The following is a 25,509-nucleotide window of genomic DNA, read 5'->3' on the forward strand; positions in this document are numbered from 1 at the left end:
GAAAACTCACAGGGACACATGCTAACATTATCAGGTTACATTGCGTAACACTTCATACACAGTTCAAACGGTATCCATTGTGCTGTGCATTTCAGCGAAATCCTGCAACCTATAAGTTCTGCATTCCAAAATCTATTCAGATAGTACTATACAGTTAAGATAAACTTATTTGCTTCCTGGTTATGCTACACATACTTCCAGTGTACAACTCTTATCAAGAACATACTGTTAATGTTTGGTCCGGTACCAACCTCTTTAGGCACTGAAACCAGTTAAGTGTTTGCCCTCCTTCTCCGTCCATTGCAAAGAATCAGATGATAAAGTAGAAGATGAAAAACAACATCTAGCACACTTTATGTTCCCTCCCTTTTCCTCCTTTGCTCACACGCCCTCAAGCCCCCTCCCCCATGTCTATGAAGACCTCACTTCAACTCTATATGTTTTAGAAAAACACATCAAAAGCCTGTTCAGAATGTTCATTGTTAAGAGAGTTTCACTCCAGGAAATCAAATGAAAAGTACAATTTTAACTGCTTGTTTTCAGAATGTCTTTTAACTTACAATAGGTTCAAAAAGGTTCATAACCAACAATGTGTTCTTTGAGCTCATAGAATGTATTACAGTGTAATACAGTGTTTACTATAGTAAAGCAAACATACTATAGTAAAAAGCATGATAAACGATGGCTGATGAAATTGTTTTTGACATTGTTTCCTACAGAATTTACATTTACATTTATGCATTTGGCAGATGCTTTTATCCAAAGCAACTTACAGTGCACTTATTACAGGGAAAATCCCCCTGGAGCAACCTGGAGTTAAGTGCCTTGCTCAAGGACACAATGGTGGCTGTGGGGTTTGAACCAGTGTCCTTCTGATTACCAGATTACCAGTTATGTGCTTAAGACCACTACACCACCACCACTAAAATTGTATATATTTTTAAAACTGTATAGATTTCTGTTAAAATATCATTACAAAAATGTTTAATACTGTTGCACATGTCATATAACAACCTGTCAGTAATTACACTGATTTACTCACCCTCATACTATCCCAGATGTGTATGGCTTTCTTTCTTCTGCAGAACAAGAACACATTTTTTTAGGAGAATTTCTCAGCTCTGTAGTTCCTTTAAATCTCCAAAAAGTCACATAAAGGCAGCATAAAAGTAATCCATATGACTTTAGTGGTTAAATCTATAACTTCAAATGCGATATGATAGGCGTGAATGATAAATCTCAACTTTCAGAATGTTAAATAATGTAAAAGTGAAAGTAGAGATTATAGTAAAAAATGACTTAAATATTGATCTTCTAAGGTCTGGTCAACATTCACTTGAATTATAAGGACCAACAGAGGTGAGATATTCTTCTAAAAATCTTCGTTCATGTTCTACAGAAGAAAGAAAGTCATACACATCAGGTATAGCATGAGGGTGAGTGAACTACCGGTATCCCTTTATGTTTGATGAATCTTGAGTATACAAAACAGCTCTTGCTTCTTTTCTAAAAGTAATGATAACTTCAGTTCAGTGATTTAGTTTTGTCATTCAGTGAAGATTTTGTCAGAGTGATTGAAACTCGTGAGTCTGTGACTCCAGTTCAAAAGAGTAATTTGATTGTGATTCAGTCTATAATGGTCGCCACAGCCGATTCTGACAATTTTGGAGCCCTCGGCGAGATCCCTAATGGCACCCCCTTCGGGGGCGGGGGTGGAAGGTGAAGGGGATGTGGCAGCGGCCTCCTCATTGGTGCCCTCCCAGTTGGTGGTGCCCTAGGTGACCGCCTAGTTCGCCTATGCCTAGAAAGGGCCCTGCTGGTCGCACTGTGTTTTTGCACCCAGACTGCGAGGACAACTCAATAGAAAAACTTGTTTTCTTGCCATTATTGTACGATACGCTTTTTTTTAACTCATCGCATTCAATTTAGACTGCAAGATCACAACTCAAGGTAAATTTGGCATACAAAATAATTTATTTTGCTCTGGATTCAGTAGGGCCACAATAGATTATGTAGTGACAGAGCCCTGCTGCTGGAAAGCAGTGCAGAACACACTATTATATATAGATATAATTATGAAAATTACATGAATTGAAATTACTTACATATACTAAAATTCACAAATATTTTTGAAAACAGAACAATATGCATTATTCATTGACTAGCAGTTAGTAGATTTTAATGCTGACATGCACCCCTGAGAAAGTTTCACCTGGAGTGAAAACAAACTGCCCATGTACATTCCTGGACTGTCAAACCCTGTCTTTTGTTTCTACATGAAATCGGCCTATGTCAAGTAGGTGACACATGAAAGAGGACAACAACGTCCCACAGGTTACACAGGAGTAGCCAGTTTCAACATCAAAAAATCCCTAACCCACTTTTTTCCCAGCATATACATATGTCTGATATACTTGGACTCAGGAAACAATCTGCAGGTATGTTTTTAAGCTAAAACACAGTGAGAATGCCTTTGAAAGTAAACATTGCGAACATTGCTTCCATTAATAGTACAGAAATGTGCGGCATGACACAATAACAGGTGACAAGCACGAGCAAGTCAGGTGATCACAGACAGTGAGAATGACCATATGGCTTCATGTCAATAACTCTGTCCTACTTGGAATTGGACACTTTTATGTGGTGTGCAGCATCCCCTATTGATTTTAAGAGTATATCTTACAGGAATAAAGTAATAAGACTCTAAGACCACATTAACAAGACGACCTGACAGAAAAGCTAATAATAAGGTCCAAATGGTAAAATAATATTTAATAGTTCTAAACTGATGTAACTCACACCGTATGATTTCATCATGTTATAACATCGTCTTTGTTTCCATTCATTTAACTCTTCACAATAATTTCTGTCATTTTTGGTCTTATTATTTGCATTTTCACTTTTGATTTGATATTCTTCATCAGAAAGAATGATCATTGGCAAACATTAATTGTTTTTGTCCGGATCTATAACGCTATTTTAATATACATTAGAAATGCAATTCACACACCTGGAGTCACAAATTTGAATTCAGGGCAAGCTGAGTGATTCCAGCCAGGTCTCCTTAGCAACCAAATTGGCCCAGTTGCTAGGGAGGGTAGAGTCACTTGGGGTAACCTCCTTGTGGTCGCAATAATGTGGTTCGCTCTCGGTGGGGAGCATGGCGAGTTGTGCATGGATGCCGCGGAGAACAATGTGAAGCCTCCCCTATTATGCCAACCGCACTCACTGATTGCACTGTATCATTTTATTTCTGTATTCTTTACATTTATAATTCAGTTTATTCTAATTTTTTGTTCTTATTTGGTTTTGTTTTTAATCAATTTCTATGCAAGTCTTGTATTTAATTAATCATTTTTGTGTAAAGCACTTTAAATTGCCATTGTGTATGAAATGTGCTATATAAATAAACTTGCCTTACCTTGCCTTAAATACACCACTTTTATGATGAACATGTTTTTATTTACTGACTTCAAGGTCATTTTAAAATAAAAAGGTCATGTGGTCTGAACATCCAGAGATAGTAAAACAAAATAAAAGACTCATAAAAACAAAATAAGTAAAAAACATGTAAAAATATATTTTGCCATGAGAAGTGTAGAACAGTAATATATTATTATTATTTCTTAAAAACAAATATGCAGTGAAACATTTTTGTTATAAAATATAAAAACACATCTGCTTTGTGCATGACGTAAGTAATTTTTCCAACAATTGTTTACAGACAGATTGTTTCACTTTTAATTGAATATATCACAATTCCATTGGGTCAAAAGTTTACATACACTAGGTTAACTGTGCCTTTATGCAGGATGTAAAATTCCAGAAAATTATGGCATAATTTCTGACAGACTAATTGGTGTCAATTGTATGTGTACCAGTGGATGTATTTTAAGGCCTATCTTCAAACTCAGTGCCTCTTTGCTTGACATCATGGGAAAACAAATTATAGAAAGCAGCCAAGACCTCAGAAAAACAATTGTGGACCTCCAAAAGTCTGGTTCATCCTTGGGAGAAATTTCCAAATGCCTGAAGGTACAACGTTCCTCTGTACAAACAATAGTACATAAGAATAAAAATCATGGGACCACGCAACCGTCATACTGCTCAGGAAATGAGAATAATTGCAAATTCTGCCTCCTAGAGATGAACGTAGTTTGGTATAAAAAGTGCAAATCAATCCCAGAACAACAGCATAGATATAGTATCTATATCCACAGTAAAATAAGTCCTATGGCAACATAACCTGAAAGGCTGCTCAGCAAGGAAGAAGCCACTGCTCAAAAACTGCCATAACATGCCAGACTACTGTTTCAAGTGCACATGGGGACAAATATCTTGTTTGGCCATAATGACCATCGTTAAGGTTTGGAGGAAAAAGGGTGATGCTTGCAAGTCAAAGAACACTAACTGTGGGGGTGTTTTGCTGCAGGTGGGAATGGTGCACTTCACAAAATAGAACTGATACCAGTGATACAAATACTAACTTGTATGTAAAGTATGTAAACTTCTGACCCACTGGGAATGTGATGAAAGTAATAAAAGCTGAAAAAAATTATTATATCTACTATTATTCTGACATTTCACATTCTTAAAATAAAGTAGAGATCCTAACTGACCTAAGACAGAATGTTTTCTATGATTAAATGTCAGGAATTGTGAAAAACTTTAAATGTTTAAATATATTTGGCAAAGATGTATGTAAAATTCTGTGCAATAAATGCATTTTAATACTGTACCTTTACTTAATGGTTACACCACATGACAATTTTAAAGACATTACATCTAAATCAAATTGTAGAAAATGCTATAAATGTTTTGAAACCTATAATAGACAAAAAATATTACATTTCTATGAACTTGACAGTGTGTTTTAAATAGATTTTTAAAAGATTTCAAATTTGTATCACCTCGGTCAACCATATTTGTTAATGATCCAGAAATGTAAAGTGGTTGGAAAAAGAGCAATAAATGTAGGAAGCTTTTTCTTCAAACTTTACAGAAACAATAAAATTCTCAAACCGGTTGATTATTATTGTAATTATTTTTTGCAGCCAAAACTATTATTAGAACTGACAAACGCACACATGCAAACAACAACAAAAGATTCCTTGGGATGCTCACCTCAAGCTGGAGGATGGAGCCGGGACAGGGGGTGGCAGTGCTTCAGATAAGGTGGTAGGTGGTGCCTTAGGCTTCTCTGTGCTTTTGTTCTGAGGTCTGGCTCCCTGGGCCATAACAAAAGGCTCATCATCAGAGGAGTTATCCTCAGAAGCTCCCAGAATAAACTTCAGCCTCTCTTTAGCCTGAACACCTGCGCCAAACCTGGGTCTAACAGGCTTATCCATAGCCATGGGAAAAGCGTTGGGAGCAGCTTCTTCTGTGACTTCTGATTGGTCAGTGGGATCACTAGTGGTTGATGGGGGAATCTCTTCACTTCCCATTGAGGTGCTTGCTGATTCAGGGTCCATTGGAAGAGACCGTTACTCTGAACAGTAGCTGTTCGGTGTTTGTTATGACATCACTCTCTCCCTGTGGACCATGATGATACATTCAAATGGGCAACGAGATTTAAACTTAGCACTGATGAGAAAGGTACAACCAATGCAGAGGTCAACTATTTGTGGACTGGGATCCTTACCGTATGCCTGCAAACTCTTGCCACCTCCTATAAGATGAGATGATCTTTTATGATAAGATTTTATTTTTGTCTTGATTTTTGTAAGTATTTGACTGTAAACAAAGAAAAGCCAAGCCACAGTTAGGATATCAACAGAGTGCAGAAAATTAGGCGACATCAGTGTGCGCAATATGAGGGATGCAACAAAAACGTCAATAAACAGTTTATATAAATCATACATACATACATACATACATACATACATACATACATAGGTTAAATCGCATAGAAATAAAAATACACTGAAAAACCTCAATAGAAAAGACCACCAGTTTCAAAGAGTCAGTTTTAAGAAGTGTCAGAGGAACACAAGTTTATCACTGTCATGTAGCCATTAGCCAACATCATTTTCTTTAGGATTAAAGGTATAGTTCACCCAAAAATGAAAATTCTCTCATCATTTACTCACCCTCATGCCATCCCAGATGTGTATGACTTTATTTCTTCTGTAGAAGCACCAATTAAGATTTTTTAGATTATTTCAACTCTGTAGGCCCATACAATACAAGTGAATGGTGACCACATTTTTGAAACTCCAAAAAGCACATAAAGGTAATCCATAAAGCGCCAGTGGTTTAATCCATGTCCTCTGAAGCAATCCAATTAGTTTTGGGTGAAAACAGACCAAACCATAACTTTTTTTCACTATAAATATTGACATCAGCACTCTCCTTGGTGATCATGATTTAAAGCTACACTTCCTATAGTGCCACCTAGGGGTCTGCACATGCATCAACACTAGGAAGTGTAATCGAGATTGAAATTATGATCGCCACGGAGACTGCTGATGTCAAGGTTTATAGTGAAAAAGGAGTTATATTTTGGTCTGTTGTCACACAAAATCGATTGGATCTCTTCAGAAGACATTGATTAAGACACTGGAGACATTTGAATTACTTTTATACTGCCTTAAGGTCGAAATTTTGGCTATGATTCACTTGTATTTGTGGACCATAGAGCTGAGACATTCTTAAAATCATTGTTTCTGTTCTGAAGAAGAAATAACACTATCTGGGATGGTAACTATTCCTTTAAGGAAAAACATTTAACATCTACGTTTCAAACACTCTCCCGAGGAATGTAATCAGGAATGTAAACATACTAGACTAGAAAAAGTAATCACATGCAAAGCCTGAAGTCTACTAATAAACACATTTAGTAGAAATATAAGTAAGTAAGACATTATCAAATACAATGAAGAAATGTTCAGAACAAACCTTGAAAATTACAGCCGGTCTCCAGACCTCTGGTATTGGAATGTGTACACATAGAACTCAATGCTCTCCTCTTTACAACTTCCCGACAGACAACCAGCTCTCTGCCGGTTAAGAGAGGACCCTGTGTGTGAGTGTATATGTTTGGGATATAGGGGAAAGTTCAGGCATGGTGGGTAAGAAATGAGGGGGAGGGAATGACAGTTCTTGCAAACAACCTATCAATATATCAACAACAATATTAAAGGTCAAAAAACGGTGCGGTGTGTAACCGGATACAAACTTCACACTGGTCTTTAGTATGGCACAAAAAAGTAAATATAATAAAACATTGTCAGTAAAGCTGAATACGCAAACACGCGTGACATGGTATTGCTTTATCCAATAAAAACAATTATCAAATACAAAAGAACATTTCTGAACGAACGATAAGAATCCGTGGACATCTAAAAACGGTTTCCTCACAAAATAACTATCCTATTATGACTGACATTTTATGATGAAGAAAATACAGCGAATACTTAGCTTATGAATATTCATTAGCTAGTGGAAGTAAACGTTTGCAGGGTAAACTTGACAGCGGTGAATGGGGAGAACACAGCAAATATTATTTTCAATTACCAATTTGCTCCAAGAGCAAAATAAAAAGTCCACCATTACATTTTAATGACTATTCGGGAGAAAAAGAAACAATCGAGCGGTGGATTAAAAGATGGAAGAAGATGCCAAATGTACTGTCACGCTCTCGGCAGCTGTAACCGAAACCCCCTCGCAGCTGTGGTAATTAATTTTTTACAACAAATTCCAGGGTAATATAACACATATCATAAAGTTATAAACTTACACTCAATATTTAAAAAATATATAATATCAAAAAGTTTGCTAGATTTACGCTGCTAAATAAGGCGGAGACGTGTCATCAGTGTGAAAAATGTCTATGGTGGAGGCTTAGCTTCTGAATCTCCTGAATATTAATGATTAATATTACGTCAAGTGGGCCTAGTCAGAGATAGTTTAGCAGAGACGGACCACTGGTATTAAAACAAATGGGAGAAATTGGAACGGCCAACGGAAGTCCCGCCCTTAAGGTAAAACTCTAATCTAATCATTTTTTAGATACATATATTTTCTGTTTATCAATTTGCGGTCACGCATGCGCATAAACTGGACCAGTCTGAAAATAGCATAATTTTTTTTTAGCTTGATCTGTGCTAAACAAGCAAAATTTATAATGCAGTTGTTGTCAGATTTTACTGCTAATTTTAAATATGTTATTTGATTGTAATCTTGCCCAACAGTTTTAGATATTACGGATTTTCCCCACTCGAGTAGGCTAGATTATGCCGCTTTCTTACATAGAAAATAGCCGCCCGAGCGTTCCAAAAATGGCCGCCGAGTGGACTGTTTTGCCTTCAAGGAAATTTGGCCTAGCGGGTAAACATCACGTAACCTATTTCGTATTTCATATTCATAACCTTAACAATTACAATAGTGCGATTCGTAACTTCATGCGACGCATAACTCATGACTGTGCGGCGCCTGTGACAGATAAGAAGTTTAAGTTTTTAAAAGAGTAACAAATCAGCGTAAACTCCAAGACTCTTCACAAGCTGTAATACCGTTATTTTTCAGTATGCTTTTGCAGCACGCTTTCATGCTAAATGTTTTGTTTCTGTTATACACCATAAGAACACGTTCATAAAATAATTGCATTGCTTGTTTTACTACAGCATCTACGTGTTTGTTTGTTTTATTTTCATTACCTTATTTGTGGGTGTTTGCAGGTGTGTTTTGCTCTGGATCATCCACGTTGCCGGGTCGCAGTGTCTTCGAAACATGACGAAATATGTTCTTTACGGGCTGATGTCATCTAGAGCCTCAGCAATACATGTTGTTGCATTTCATCTTTTAGATTACCGTAATATTAAAAAATGACAAAATAAACAACTGTACAGCTCAAATAGCTAATACATGACTTTTAACAGAAGAATACATGTAAGTGGTTTTATAAAATTACAAGCTTCAAATTTCTGCCTATAAACCCTCCAAACACTTCAATTTTACAGCAAGTTCCTCATTTTCAAATTCTGTGGATTGAGTTTAAAGGAATATTCCAGTCTCAATTCAAGTTATTATCAACAAACAGCAATTGTGGCATGATAACGACAAAAATTATTTAGACTCCTCACTCCTTTTCTTTAAAAAGAAAAGAAAAGGAAGTGAATGGGGACAATATTTTGAGGGTTTAAAGGCAGACAAGTGAATCTAATAATTTTGTAAAAGCACTTACATTAATTCCATTGATAAAACTCAATTGTTTTAGGGTTCGTTCACATTTTATCATGGCAATGAAGGTGTAAAATTGGCTTTAACTTTACACAGGCATGGTTAGTAAGTGATTTTATCACACTAAAATCATGTTAACGCATATTCTTTATGTCTTGTGGATATAATTTTTAAATAGTGAGTATTTTAATGTTACTGATTGGCTCCATTCAGTTCCATTGTAAGTGCCTCACTGGAACCCATTCATTTTTTAAAGAAAAGGAGGGGCAATTAAAAATACATTTTTGTGGTAATCAATATTATGCCACAAATTTTGTTGATTGAGTCTAACTAGTATTAAACCTGAAATATTACTTTAACAGATATGCAGACAAAAATTTTTAAGTCAGTGTTGCTAAGCATTTTCAAACAACAAGCCTAAAACACTACTGTTCTTTTCACACTTGCAATTATGTTGTTTACATATACTGAAGTAATCATGAGTTATCTCTATCCATGTTGTACACTGGTCATTCTTTACCGTGGTAGTAAGTCACCAGAATGACTGTTTCAACAAAGTTGGCAATGCAGGGTTAAGAGTGGCCTTAATTCAGAGTTTAAAATGTGTGCATTTATTAATTCTCAATGCATTCATATTTATGAAATGTAACTTAATTTTGGTTCAAGAAGCACCTGGATCTTGAAAATCACAAGCTATCCAATAATAGAATCAGTAAACACTATAATCAGTAAAAGGTTTCTCATTAAGAAACACAGATGAGAAAAAAGACAAGAGGCATTGGATCAGTATCCACATGAGCACTTTGTTATTGATATCCATACATGGTGGTAATGTCATAAGAGCACAACATGGTCATACAGAGGGGGTAGGAGAGCCAGATGGGCTACAGATATCATATATATATATACACAGGCAAGGAAAATCAGGATGTACAAAGCCCGTAGATAGAGGGAGAGTGAGAGAGAGATCTTTGCACATACATGCATAAACCATCCGATCAAGACTTTCGCTTTTACTGTTCATTCTCTAACAATCTGCATAGAAAGATGATAGCGAACTATGGTTAAAATGGATGCCGGTTTCTTTGAACTAATTCTGCCTTTGTACAGACCATTCTTCATACACATCAGAAATAAACTTGAATGGCACCAAACACTTTTGAAAAGACTGTTATTATAAGCACTCGTGATTCCCTTTAGCAGACACATTGACTCAAAAAAAGGCACTGGACAGCTCTTTCACTCTCTCTTTCTCTCTGACGTTAGCAGGGTAGGTTCCAGTGAAAAGTAAAGTATATTTGGAAGACCAACACACAAAACTTTGAGTTACAAAAATGACCTAAAGCAGTGGTTCTCAACCAGGGGGCCAGTGCCCACTAGGGGGCCTCAGCACACTTCCAAGGGGGCCTCAAGTTGACTTAAAATAAGAAATATTAAAATAATTCAACTAAATTAAAATGCTAAAAAATACTTAATGCCTACAAATTATAAACAGACTCTTTCTGAAACTTACAGAATCAAAAATTATCCATGATTAATTATTTTAATCAGACACGTCTAGTTTCGGGCGAGGGGGCCTTCAGATATTGTCTTGGACAGTGGTAGGCCTTGGAGTCAAAAAGGTTTAGAACCACTGACCTAAAGCAGCAGCACTATAATCTAGATTGCGCAATTTATTTTGTGTGAGAGCGTTTTGTTCTAATCATAACATCCCATAACAACACAATGTACATAGTATTTGAATAGTTTTTATTAACTATTAACAATAACAATGTGTTATAAGCTGTTAATAACAAGTAGTTAAAGTAATTTTCCTTTCAAGAGCATGAGAATGTAAAATATTTACATTAATTAATACACAAAATAATGTCTTATGCATTTTATAAATAGAAAATAATAAAAATCATAAAAACTGTTTTAACATAAACATACCATGACATTATCATCTAGAGATGTCTTAATAATGCAATTTGATAAAATCAAATCAAAATGTGATTTTTATATATTACTTTGTTAAGCAAAAGCATACCAAGTGCCATACTGAGGGCCAAAGATAATTTTAAATAAATTTGCGGACCATACATAGGTCCAAAATAACCATTTAATGCTTAAATAAAATACATAATGAACATTCCTGTCCTAAGGCCTCACCTTGATTTAAATGTATGGCCATAACATCATAAATACACAAACAGGGTGCCACTGCAATATAATATATAATTTTTACTATTATGGCATCCCTGCCCAAAGTTCTCTCTTTGTCCTCTAATGCAAAAGCAGAGGAATGTCTTTCAACTGGCTTTTAGTTGTTTGTAGATAATATTCAAATGATCTAAACTTTAAATTGACAGACTTTGAAAGCAGACTTTAAATGGAAATTAGAAATTTTATTCAAATGTGTTTGATTTTAGTATAAAGGTGTTTATGAGTAACATCAACACCTCTTGTTTTTTCCATCTAATCAACTGCTTACAAAAAACTCTATGCACCCGTCCCATTCTACCTATACATCCATCCATTCATTTACAAGCCGATCCATCTTAATCAATATAGGCCACAAAGGACTCCAAGGCTGCTTAAATCAAAACAAAACGTAGACAAACAGTAGACACATCTTCCCTTTTGTCATCTCTTTCGGATTGTACAAAAAGTATAATAGGAAGAGATATAGTCAATTTAAGGTAAAAGACTGAGCTTAATTTACCTTTTCAATTCAGTATCAGAAACACAAACCATTGTGTGAACGCAAAATACTCAATCACATGCAGACAGTCTGCTGTAAATTGTCCCTTATTGTTGATTTACGTACCTTTTCTGTCCAGCTCACATCAGAAAAGACTGTGTCATGGATATGATGCCTCTGGACAGGCTAACTGCCCTTTTCCTAAGGCTGAGAAAATATTTTAAAAAAATCAACCCGTAAAAGCTATTTAATTCCCTTAAGTATATCAAGAGAGCTGTTAGTTGACTGCCACCAAGATTTCCCTTTTGCAATGTACTGTTCTGCTTAATTTGATACAGTTATTTAAACAAACCGTCCAAGATGTACAACTTTGAAATGCATATGCAAACACATTTGTGGTCACAACGCAGAAATCGGTTAACATCTAGATTACATAAAGTCCTACAAGACAAGGCATATGTGCCAGTAGTGTCATCTTATAACTCCATTTGGTTTTTCGTTTTTTTAAAGGCTATAGACATATGATTTAAAGCTAAGCTGCAAAACCCGATGGCTCAATGCAAACAATATCACGACTCAGTAACTAGATCTACACTTTCTAATCACTGGTTGGCTCATTGCTGTTCACTGAAACAAAGAGGGTGATTTCACAGCAGTAAAATGTGATGTTTGTGTGTGTATTGGTGTTTACATACACATGCAAGCACAATAGTGAAATCTGTCAGACTCATCTTTTGTGCAGCCAGTTTCATAGTGACCCTCTGTCCCCAACCCCATCTCATGCTCCTCTTTATCGGAGCACGTGCTTTAGATCTTCAACGCTGGGGCTCCTGACTGTCCTCAATCAGGGTGACGTATATGATGGGAACAAGGCCCTGGCTGTTCCCCAGAGCACACCGCAGCCAATCAGAGTCTGCCCTGCTGAGCACTTGTAGCACGTCCCCTTTGCGGAAACTGAGCTGATCCGGTTCTGTGGCAATATGATGGCACAATGCCCTCACTTCACTGGAAGAAAGGGAGAACAGGAGGACATAAAGAATCAATAAGAATAAATTAATTAAATAAGGTGTAGTGGTTTTATCTTGCCAGTACAATTTCCTGTTTCGTTTATGAGGTCATTTCTCTTTTTTCACTCAAATTTTGATCACTCAAATCAATATTTAAAAACTCACTCAGAAAAATACAGTCAAGCCAGTCATAATCATAATATCATGATCGCTTGACTCAGTGTTGCCATGTCCGCTTACTATAAGCGCCTTTGGGCTTGCTTTTAAGTCGCTTATAAATATAGGAAGTCGCAGCACGGGCTTTTGGGCTCCCAGAGCAATCCACCAATGAAAGCAGCAGCCATCTAGCCCCATCTACTATTTGAGCCATGCCTTACATCAGTGGAGTCAAACACACGGGTAGTGGAAAGAGTCATCTGACCCGCGCAATGGTGGAACTTCGCACTCGCGGTCTTGCGAATACGCATGTAAATACACTTTTCATCTGAAACTGGACCGTGAGTGACTGGTAACCCCAGTTACCCCAGTTAATTTTCCTAATACAGATTTGAGTGGTGGTGGTGTAGTGGTCTAAACCACATAACTGGTAAACTGGTAATCAGACGGTCGCTGGTTCGATCCCCACAGCCACACAGTGTCCTTGAGCAAGGCACTTAACTCCAGGTTGCTCCGGGGGGATTGTCCCTGTAATCGCTTTGGATAAAAGCATCTGCCAAATGCATAAATGTAAATGTAAATTTGATTTTACCAAAGTTTGGTGAAGAAGCAGACCTGTAATTAAAATAATTTGTGCAGTTTATTTTTATTCAAACATTTGTTTGTGATTGCATTTGGGTTTAGTTGGTTAAAGTCAGGGTTCCCACCCTATTTGACCTATGAATTTCCATGTTTTTTCTCATTCAATAAAAATGACTCAAAAGATTATTCACCAACAAATGAGACAACATTAACGATTTAACTCTACACTTAAGCAATTTCAAGCTCAATAAATATTTAGAGTAGAGAAACACTATATATACTGTATATTTATTATAGACTTGTAATATTTTAATATCCCCTGATACTTTCAGGTTTTTTATGACAGTGGGAACCCTGAAAAGAGCAATGAGTATGTATTATCCCTTTTGTTTTATCCCAATATCTGTTATTAAATCAGTATAAAGATTCAGGACTACATTCATTTAAGAAGACCATGTGCATGCGCTCTGTGGGAAAAAAAACAACAACTTTTAACTAAATATAATCTGCACGCATAACATGAAGTTTAGTCCATATGGGTTACCTAATGCTGTTCTATACTGATAAATGATTAAGATCCCCCCACCCCACCCAGACCAATTTGGCTAGCTTATTTTCACTTGTTTTTGTAAGGCAAGTCACTTATTTTGGGATTGTTTTTCCCAGACCATGTCACTTCTTTTAAGATCTGGAAACACTAGGTAGACTGTAAATTTTCTTGTACTTATCTAATTTAGATGGATTGTGTAACTTCCTTACCATTGGACTTGTCTTTGTATAGGGGGGATCTGTGTTTGTGCTTGTTGAGTTGGACCAAGTTGAGATTCGTGGCTTTGAAATTGTTGCTCCGTTCTTTTCCCCACACCAACAGATTGAGCCACCAGATCCAACACGGAACGGTCAAGACTCAACCAACCAGATGGCAACCTGGAAGAAAGAAGTACTGCTGCAACATACTTCAACAAAATCCACTCAGATCAAACAAGCTGGTGATCTGTAAAACCAGTTCATGTTGAAAATAGGCAACTGAAGGCAAGAATTTCTATTTAAAAAAAACAATTATCGACCTACCTGAATTATGACCACACAACCAATATTATTTTATGAAATACTTTTTTATTGAATTTCCCTTCCTGCATCTTAAACTTTAACCAACCAAATGTTTGCTATCGATGAATCCCTTTAGAGACAATTTATTTCATTCCCTTGCAATAGTTTAGCATTCCCTCACAATATATTTAGCGTAACTACAGTTACAACCATTACCAAACAAATTACCATTGTTTTACAACAGTACCCATATTTTAACAATGATATTTGTAGTAAAGCCATAGTTATAATACAGGAAAACCAAAACTGTGGTTTCTAAAGTTTTACTATAGTACACTATGTTTAATTTGTGGAATAAGTATAGTACTGTGTATTAAAACCATGGTTTCCACCAAAAAACATGCCTCTTACTAAAATTAACAGGTTAAATTTATAATAACATTATTTAGAATAAATGTTAACCTATTTCAGTAAGGGATGGACATAGTTTTTATAAGAGATGGATATAGAGGAAACCTATATTGTACACTAAACTATTGCGAGGGAACGCAAAACCATTGTAAGGTAATGCAAAACTATTTCAACAAAAAATAAATTCCCTTCCTGTCCTCTAAGGTACTCCATCGCAATCTATGATGTGTGACTGATAAGTAAAATAATGATTTATCATTCTCCAAAGAAATCAGCCACTCACCTTTGTTTCCTAACCAATTTCTGCTCACTTTTCTCCATCTTGCTTGCATTTCCAGCTCCAAACAGCCGACCCCAGCGCAACACTTGTGCTGAGCCATCCTCCCCTGCTTCCGTCTGCGCCTGAATACCTTTATTGGCATCATGGCAGCCTGGCTGCTTCTCCTTACTCTTCTTTAGCTCAGTGAGCACTGATTCTGGTGGACTTCCCATCCATGATGGCTTTCCATTTGTGGCTTTGGTGGGCTCTGTCAATGCTGATTTGTTGAGGATGCTATTATTATTGCTGGTCTGACCTTCCACCTGTTCATCCATCTGGTGCATGGCCTCGGCCCCCTCAACTACACCTTCTCTAGGAGGTGGATGGCTTTGCCTGTGATTCTCAATGCCACCTTTCCTCTTCTTCTCCCACTTTACAAATTTGGACCCTTCGGCAGAGTTGTCGATGTAAACCTGTGAGCTCTGCATGAGCTGGTACCACCACCCGGCTTGTCTGTTTCTCTGTTTGTCTACATCTCCATGTCTTTCTCTCTTTTTCTCTTTCTCAATGTTTTCTCCTCCAACTCCCTTCATCCTGACAGCACTCCATCCACCTCCCTCTATCAATGTATCTCCTGCCTCTTTATCACAGTCTGCTCCATCACTCTTCTGCCCATCTCTTTTCACTTTTAATGCACCCTCCATTCTAAGCCGGGCATCCTCTTCTCTTAATATAAACCTCTCTCTCGAAGACACCATCCCTACTTCCTGTGTAGGCTCCAGCGTGTCACAGCCTCTCATGAGCTGGAAGGTAGAGCGATCTGATTGGCTGAGGCTTTGGCGGGTGGAGCATAGCTGTTCCTTGCGTCTCAGGTGTTCTTCTCCTTTTTGTAACTGGTGTGGCTCAAATAGCAGGTCAAGGTCAAACGGTAACAGTGACAGAGGCTGAAGAAGGAGAAGCAGCTCTTCAAACAGTGGCTGGCATGCCCCTTGAGATAAGTGTAGGAAACCCCATGGTTGGTAATGTGCTGCAATGATATCTGAGGAACCATGCCAATGATTAAGAGACAGAAGGACACAACAAATGGCAAATATTAGAATTATGCTGGCACTAAGCAATTAAGTGTGTAAGACCTGGAACATCTTGACTCTACACCAGGGACCCAAAGGCACATCATCCATTATAATGACATATACATGGAAGCGGATAGGCTTATATGATAGATTTATTAACACTTCATTCTTGAGCCTGGTGAAACCAATGAGTTCTAGGGTAAAAGTTCTTCTTGTTTATCAACCGCTGCTCTAAAAACATTTTTTTTAAAACTTTGCTGGTTAAAATTCAAATTTGCCTGATATCAAAATAAAGTGTCACAGATGAGAAGCACACACATCTCTGAAGGTCAGTTACAGATACTCCACTAAACTTAATGTTTGCGCTTTTAATAAATATAAGTATAGTTGGCAGAAACAATGTTACGCTTACATTTATTTTGCACATTATTGTCATGCATTAACACACTGATGTAATGATTAATGTATGCATTCATGGAATCGGAGACCCTCTTCTCGAAATCTGAACACAATTGTTCAAAAGAGATGCATATTACTAGGCTTAAATGGTGATGTCACTTGTTAATATGCATGATAAATCATCTAAATACCAGAAAATAAATAGGGCACACACACAGCAGGAGTGTGCATGTGAGAGTGTAAGTGTGAGAGAGAGAGAGAGAGAGAGAGAGAGAGAGAGAGAGAGTGAAGTCAAAATGTATGTACTAGGTTAAAATTATTTTCTTGTTTCTTTTTATCTGTCAGAATGACAGCCAGCATTTGGAATTATCCACCAATTTTTTATAAATCTATAAATTATGAAGAAATGTCAGTTAAGGCAACCCCTGACATGTTGGGTTAAATTATTGTTTGTGCCCCCACAGAAATAACAAGCCTGAGACGCCACTGGACTACAGCTACCTACTAAGTATATGTGTGTGAGAGCGTTTATGTAATGTGGGGAGCGCTGTCATACCTTCATGTGTATAAATGTGATTGAACCAGAATTCCAGAGATCGCAAGCTGAAAAACAGTGAATGTAAACACAGAGTTCAATAAAATTGTGGGCCAAAAAATACAAATCCAAAACATTGCTGCATAACACCAAAATCATTTCAATTATACTAGAGAAATAAATTTTAAACAGAAATATTAAACAGCCAATATTAAACAAAGTGCAACATCAAAGAGCCTGGAATGTGACTACAGTACTTAGTATTGACCTCAAGAAGCATGGTTAAGAGAGAGAGAGAGAGAGAGAGAGATCAGCATGCTGCAGAATTCATAATGAAAACTAATGATCAAAGCGCTGTGTGTCTGAATGTATGTTTAACTGGGGTGGAGAGGAGAAAGTTTGTACATGAGCTGAGCTGAATATGTCAAGACCCATCAAAGGGAAACTGGAGCCTTTGAAGATCTGCAAAGACTTTTAAAATATCACTGCAGAGCTTTGGACTGTGAGATTTGAGTTTTTCAGGCTTGACTTGATACATTGCAAATAAAATCATGCACTTTAGGTCTTCTCCGAAACCTAGCGAGCTGTTCCTCGGTACTTAAAAGGAAGGCAGCAAAATGACAGAATCTAAGGCAAAACTTACATCACATTGAGGCACACTCAAAAAGTGAAAAAGTCTATCCAAGATGGCAGACGACTAGAGAAAAATGCAGATTATAAATGTAACATTTTAAAAACTATTTGTGTGATGTGTGAGTGAACACTGATGGAGCTGATGCCACTGTAGAGCATTCCAAATGAGCCACTTATGAGGATCACATCGCATGCATGATCAAGTACTTTAGACTTTAAAAGTATACTCTTTTGATCGTGAGCATGTATGGACGCATTCAACACATGCACACTACGACTGCTTTGTAATACTCTTTAGTACAATCAAAGCCAGGTATACCAGGTATACGGCACGCAGAAAACCAATGTATACTTAGTTAGCAAGGCAGCTCAATAGGTTTTGGAACAGAGCTAATTTATTACAACTGTTTGTTATTATAAATGAGCTCTGTTCCAAAGACACTGCAGTACTTCAATGCATTATCTTTTTCCCATGAACAGAAGAGAGCTTTATATTCAGTATTGGGTAATTAACATGTACTAGCTTGATTCATTACCAAATACTGAAGGTAAAGGTTTCTTCTCTTTCTATTTCTGAAAAAATAATGGATTGAAGTACTGCAGTCTCTTTGAAAGACAAACAGATCATCAATTCCAACCATCATCTTTCTATCTGTACATCTCACTCCATGTTGTCTATCGCTCATAGGACAACTAAACTAAATTTAAAGGTATAGTTCAACCAAAAATTTGAATTCTCACATCATTTACTCACCCTCATGTCATCCCAGATGTGTATGACTTTCTTTCTTCTGCTGAACACAAACAAAGATTTTTTTTTTTTTTTAAATATCTCTGCTATGTAGGTCCATACAATGCAAGTGAATGGTGGCCAGAACTTTGAAGGTCCAAAAAGCATATAATGCCAGCATAAAAGTAATCCATATTACTTCAGTGGTTATATCCATATCTTCAGAAGAGATATTATTGGTGTGGGTGAGAAACAATATCTAAGTAATTATTTTCTATAAATCTCCAATTTCACTTTTACTTCGACATTCTTCTTTTACTTTTGGCGATTTGCATTCTTTGTGTATATCACCACCTATATACAGTATTTATGAAACAACATTATCTGTTTCACACCCACACCTATTTTATCACTTCAGAAGACATGGATTTAACCACTGGAGTCATATGGATTACTTTTATAGCTGCCTTCATATGCTTTTTGGACCTTTGGAACAAAGTTCTGGCCACCATACACTTGCATAGTATGGACTGACAGAGATAAAATATTCTTCTAAAAATATTAGTTTGTGTTCCGCAGAACAAAGAAAGTCATTCATATCAGGAATGGCATGAGGGTGATTAAATTATGAGAGAATTTTAATTTCTGGGTGAACTATACCTTTAAGAAGTCTTAAAAATCTCTGAAATGGTGCCCTCAGAACCTTGTAAAATACACAGAGTTTCAAAAACAAAAAAGGACATGCACAAAACCACAGACAAAGTTTTTAACCAACACGTCAAAGCTAAAAGATGCTTTCATAAGCAGTGTGAAGATGAACATGATTAGAAAGCGTGATCGGGTTGGCAAGGTGATGAAAAGAGAGAGAGAGAGAGAGTGTAAGCGACAGAGAAAAATTAAAAAGGCTTACTTAAGCAGGCCGAAGATGAAGGCATTGAGTCTCATCCTGTGATTGGTCAGCTCGGAATACTGACTGACTTTAGAGAAGAGACTATGCAAAACCCGTGTAGAGGGACCTAGAACAGAGTATTTTTCCATTATGTTTTTCATTCTCATCTATGTCATCGGTAACATCATCACCATCATGCTCATATTCCTCTCTTACCGAGTTGTGTGGAGGCCTCCACCACGCTCCAGGGCCGATTTTTGCGCTGCCCAATGATTAGGTCCAATACATAGGCTTTCAATCCATCATGCAGTATCTCACGAATGGCAGGACACAGATACTTTAAAATCAGGTGACCGACGTTAGGACTAACAGAGCTATTCCCCAATTTATTCTAAAAGAGGAAGAAAGAGAAAAATTTAAATGCATGTGGGTGTCCACTATCAATGTTGCTTATGCCTATACTGAGCAATTTTAGTGAGACACTTAAACTCAAGTACCGTAGTTGAAGTAATACCATTATTTACCTTAACTCCAGCATCCCGGCTAGTGCCAAAATGAGCAACTATCAGATCAACTGCCATATTTATTGCCCTCACCAAACCTAGAAGCAAAGGCACAAAGAGAAAAAAATTCAATTATATATTTATATTATGACACCATACACTGACAAAATGTATGCACACATAGACACACATTACATCATTCTTGCATGTCTTGTTGATTGGATCTGTCTGTATGGGAGATTAGAAGAAAGCAAATGGTCCATGTTTTATTGGCAGGTGGCCCCACTGGGAATAACATCAAGAGACACCGAACTCTCTCAAATCCTTCCTCACAAGGGCACACTTAAAATTCTCTGCAGATCCATATGTGGGAGTGAAGTGTGTCTGCATTACAATATTCCTATAATTCATTTAAGAGCTACAGAGCTCACTGCAGGATGAGTTGAACATTAACCACATTCAGCTTTAAAGATGAGCTTGCTGAGGTTATTATATTGCTCAATAAATGACTATATAGAGATAAATGCCAGTCTGGAAATGTTTTCAGATACAAAACAAATCAGAGTCCAGTGTTGTAGGGGTAACTGCTTTATAAGTAGCACAAGATAAGTAATCAGAATACTTTTTCCGAGTAACAAGTAAAGTAACGCAATATTTTTTTAATTTTAGACCATAATATCAGAGTTACTTTTTAAATAAGTAACACGTTGCTTTGTACACTTCTCCTTTCCCTGTATTATGATAAATTAGGAGTAAAAGTGCACAAACTTCGGGGAGGATACATAGTGCATGATGGGCATTGTAGTTCTAGCAAGTGGGAGGCTTGATAGCCAGAGATGCACAGTGAAGTTGTAGTATGTCTGCGCATGATGGGTATTGTAGTTCTAGAGAGTATGAGTCATGCTTATCAGCAATGAGTAGAGCACAACAAGTCTTCTTTTCCCACTCTGAGATTTATGTTTTAAAAACTGCAAAATATAGCTGGCAAAGGAATGTAAATCTGAACGCATCAGTGGAATCCTGTTGTACTTATCATATGCAGCGGTGGATTTTTTTGTGCACTGGAGCTTACATGAGTAACCATCATAAACTTTGCTTTGTCATGACAATCACAGCAAGAGTTAAGAAATGTGTCCTCATAAGGCAACATTTTGAGTGAAACTTTGATTCTTACGATTGATTCATGTAGGCTGCATTTAAAAATGTGTAAACACATTTTCACGGTATAATATAGCACAGGCATAAGCCCAGAAAAGTCTTCCCATGGTCACGGCATTATTATACATCTACATACAACGTGTAATGATTGCTGACTGTAGAGAAGCCGCCCATAACTACTACTCTAGTATCAGTTTGCATCTGAACTGCTCTGTATTAAAGCACTTAACATTCAACATTGGGTTGAGTGAAACGTGATTGATTCATGTGTAAATCAGTAAACGAGTTTAGGCAGAAGGATTATAAGACTAGCCTTCCACTGGCCACGGCATGATACACAGATACACTTGCTCATTTTACTGACTTATGCAGCCAAACTGCTATGTGTTAGAGCTCCCCGTAACTAGGAGAATGGGATGAGAAAAGCTAACTGTGGATCAGCAGCTGTGAGCAACAAACTACATGGTTTGTGTACACAGACAAAATTTCTTAATTTCTTTTAATATTCTACATCTTTGTTTTATAATAAACAAGTAATGTGATTTGTGAAACAAAATATATTTATGACATTCTGGTAGCATTAAAAATTATTCCATTCAATTTGTATCAACATGCACGTTTGCAGTAGGCTGTCCGCAGTATGCACCATGGATAAACTCAAAACAAGCCTGCACTGAGATGACTTAAGTGAAACATTTTCATTTATTCATCATATTTATTCCTTGAACATGTTAGGTTGGCATTCCACACTGAATTTTATCCTGACTTCTAAAAAATATCTCAAGTTGACTCTGGCATTTTTGATGGACACCACATATGATGACATATGATGCAGATTCAGATGTCAAACTTTGTTGCTTTTGGTAAGACAGTGGTTATTTTTCATTATTCATATTAGCTGCCATATCGATGGAATAAAAAAATCATGCTCATTCCTGTTATTGAGTCTTTATTATAAACATGATGTGAAGACCTACTGATCTGATCTGAGACTTTCTAAATATCAGTTTAGTATGTTGTTTTGACAAGAGTGTTGTACAGTAGCTTGCATGACCTGTAATGTCTCTTGTATGCAATGCATAGCTTATTTGTATGGAATGCATAGCATAGCAGAAGAGAGAGTGGCGGTGAGAAAAAAAGTATTGCAAAAATAACACAAAAGTTATGCAACGCTTTACTTTCCATAAAAAGTCACTTTCTAATAAAGTTATATACTAATGTGTTACTTTTAAAAGTAATATTACCCAACACTTTCAGAGTCTTCATTCATCTCGACTGTTTTCAAACATGCACTAACATTTTAATCATCAACGGATGAATTTAATTCACTGATACACTACAAGTACAATACCTTTGACGTCATGTTTTGATGAGAGTCATCAATAAAAAATATTTAATGGCACGGGGTTGTTTTTGAAAACATTCGTGCTGCAAAACCTAAGTGAAAATGTATTAAATATTTTATGTCCCTTTCTCCCCCATCCATGTCTACCATTGTTTGGACAAACAAGTAGTCCCGGCCTGAACTTGGACCACTTGTGAATTTATACACAGATTTATAAACGGAGTAAAAAAATACACAAACACACCTCTTTTCTGCAGCAGGTCTATAGAGATGGACACATCAGTATTAGCATCAGGAGATAAGCAGAATTCCTCTGGGGGGCGCTCAGCCTGAGAGAAATGATCAGGCAAGAAATCGCTGTAGCACTGTGGCAATTGCCTCAATGACTGACCTATAAACAAGAATGACATCAAACAGAAGCATGTAAGCAACTACATCAAACACAGACACACAGCTAGACAAAATAGGATAATCAAGATGAACATGAAAGGGGAAAAAATATGCAGGTGTTCTCAGATGTTATTATTATTATGCCACTCTTAACACTGAAATATTTCCCGCCTTTTAGTTTCAGATTTCTGGACCCACCCCCCTCAACACCTATTGGGTGATAGAAATTGGTTCAGCACCATTCAATCTGCTGAAGCTGAGCGGCTGATTGGTCGGAGGGAAATCAAACACATTGCGTCGAATGACACGAGTTCCAGGTCTCTTTGTTTCCAGAGCACAAGAAAGAGGAGGGGAACCGTCTTTACCACGCTCCACACCCAGAGGGTTCTTTCGTCTGTACTCTCTCCATTTCAGTGCCTGCGGGGAAAGGTGGTGCACTGTGGGGCGAAAGAGGGATGATTGCGAAGGAAGAATAAAATATGAAAATGAGAAGATAGAGAAAGAGGAAGAAGTATTGGTAATTAGATGGTAGAATGAACATATGTAGAGTGGGGGAAAGTAGAAAAAGGTAAATGTAAGAACAGTACAGTCACAAGGGTCAAATTAAACAAAATTATACAATGCAAAAAAGAAGAAAAAATATGTGAGCAGAGGGAGAAACAAGAGGGATAGAAAAGACAAGAAAAAGACATTGTTAGCAGCAGTTAAAGGAAAGAAAAGCCAATATTTAAGGAATAGTTCACCCAAAAATGAAAATTCTATCATCATTTCCTCACCCTAATGTTATCTCAGATGTGTATGAATGTCTTGCTTCTGCAGAACACAAACAACGATTTCTAGAAGAATAACTCCGCTCTGTAGGTCCATACAATGCAAGTGAATAGGGCCCAACACTTTAAAGCTCCATCAAATATAAAGGCAGCATCAAAGTAATCCATAAAATTAGTGGTTTAATCCATGACTTCTGAACTCTATGATTTTTTGTGAAAACAGACAAAAATGTAAAACAATGTTTACTGTACATCTTTCCATTGCAGTCTCTAAGCACAATCATGTTTCATGCTCAATTACATTTCCTAGTGCTTGACGCATGCACAAAGCACTAGATGGCGCTACAAAGTATAATCGAGCTTAAAGCTTCACAATGTAACTTTTGTCCCTCTAGTGGTTAAAAATAAAACTGCACGTGTCTTGCGGAAGGACATTGTTTTAGTTGTGGTTTGGCTCTGCTCCTCTGCGCGAATGAATGTGGTTCGAGGCACTGGTGTGCACATGAACACAGGACATCTTATCAGAGCAAATGGAAAAATAAATAACGAAATAAAGGAAAAGACGGATATCTGAAAACATGTAATTTGAACAGGTAAGTGCCATATCTTATGCTGTTGTTTTGACTTATTGGAAACACTTATGTTTTGAAATAAATTACACTACAAAAGTTAGGAAATGTTGTCAAGTTTTTATAACTGCAGGATATTCTGGCCAAATAGACCATGTTAGTAGCTAATTTATAGACTGTCATTGTTACCAAACAGTGGTCAACATCATTTCAAGACTCGCGTGTCCTTGGCAAGTCTATGAATAAATTATTTATTTTTTTAAATTATTGCTGTTTTAAAGAAAAATACACACGTGTTCTAGCAAGTGATAAGTTCTGCACCAATTACAGTATAATTATTGTATTTCACTTCACACACAGACTATACATATAACATATCAATAAAATATCTTACTTGTTGAGTAAGAAAATAGCCATCTTTGGGTTGCTTTTAAATCCTTTCAGATCTCAGAGTTGTACACATCTGAAAAGCCAAGCCGATGTTGATTCGGGTTTCTTTTTGTTTTTACAACCGAATATTCCCTAGAGGTTTGCCATTTTGAATGATCCATGGCCAATTTTTCTCATTTGTTGTGACAACAAACTTTCAGGTTCACGCTACTCCCACACGCGAGCTAAAGTAGTCGGATCTTATTTTCTATTTTCTGGATATTACGTCAACACGACGTATGACGTACGTATGCAATTTCCAGTGAAATCTGTACCGACAGTTCTAAAATATCCATCCATCCATCCATCGTCAACCGCTTATCCTGTGTACAGGGTCGCGGGGGGCTGGAGCCTATCCCAGCTAACATTGGGCGAAAGGCGGGGGACACCCTGGACAGGTCGCCAGTAGTTCTAAAATATTTATAATATAATTTCATTATTATAGGTTTATCAAAGTGTATTTGGGTAAAGTAAGTACATGGTTTGGTAGATGGATTTTTGTTGCACTCTCTCATTAATAAAAAAAAAAAAGTTACATAGTGCAGCTTTAAAATCATGATTGCCAAGGAGACTGCAGATGTCAAGATTTATAGAGAAAATGTATCTACATTTTGGTCTGTTCTCACCCAAAACCGATTGGATCAATTTAGAAGACATGGATTAAACCACTACAGACTCATGGATTACTTTTATGCTGCCATTATGTACCATTCACTTGCATTGTATGGACCTACAGAGCTGAGATATTCTTCTTAAAA

At 36.9% G+C, this 25,509-nt stretch overlaps 2 protein-coding genes across 4 annotated transcripts in view; both read right to left on the bottom strand.

The window, feature by feature from the left end:
• The window catches only part of LOC127622422 (acetyl-CoA carboxylase 2-like), a 39,675-nt gene extending 32,658 nt beyond the window's left edge, over positions 1-7,017 (bottom strand). Inside the window, exons 1-3 of one of the 2 annotated variants that reach the window (XM_052096531.1) lie at positions 6,898-7,017; positions 5,642-5,733; positions 5,125-5,532 (exon numbers count right to left, since the gene is read on the bottom strand). In XM_052096531.1, coding sequence (XP_051952491.1) covers positions 5,125-5,471 — 347 coding nt within the window. In that variant the 5' untranslated portion in view covers positions 5,472-5,532; positions 5,642-5,733; positions 6,898-7,017. Of the gene's footprint in view, positions 1-251; positions 364-5,124; positions 5,533-5,641; positions 5,734-6,897 lie in introns of those variants that run through there. The other variant, XM_052096539.1, reaches the window with a different exon arrangement.
• A 2,952-nt stretch (positions 7,018-9,969) lies between these two features.
• Positions 9,970-25,509, bottom strand: part of LOC127625220 (AP-4 complex accessory subunit RUSC2-like) — a 28,768-nt gene continuing 13,228 nt past the window's right edge. The window contains exons 5-13 of one of the 2 annotated variants that reach the window (XM_052100372.1): positions 23,223-23,420; positions 22,838-22,984; positions 20,112-20,188; positions 19,804-19,978; positions 19,609-19,714; positions 17,357-17,403; positions 15,353-16,367; positions 14,368-14,535; positions 9,970-12,868 (exon numbers count right to left, since the gene is read on the bottom strand). In XM_052100372.1, the coding sequence (XP_051956332.1) occupies positions 12,679-12,868; positions 14,368-14,535; positions 15,353-16,367; positions 17,357-17,403; positions 19,609-19,714; positions 19,804-19,978; positions 20,112-20,188; positions 22,838-22,984; positions 23,223-23,420 (2,123 nt within the window). In that variant the 3' untranslated portion in view covers positions 9,970-12,678. The remainder of the gene's footprint in view (positions 12,869-14,367; positions 14,536-15,352; positions 16,368-17,356; positions 17,404-19,608; positions 19,715-19,803; positions 19,979-20,111; positions 20,189-22,837; positions 22,985-23,222; positions 23,421-25,509) is intronic. The other variant, XM_052100382.1, reaches the window with a different exon arrangement.

This window comes from Xyrauchen texanus, chromosome 3 (assembly GCF_025860055.1).
Source record: "Xyrauchen texanus isolate HMW12.3.18 chromosome 3, RBS_HiC_50CHRs, whole genome shotgun sequence".
Taxonomy (NCBI): domain Eukaryota; kingdom Metazoa; phylum Chordata; class Actinopteri; order Cypriniformes; family Catostomidae; genus Xyrauchen; species Xyrauchen texanus.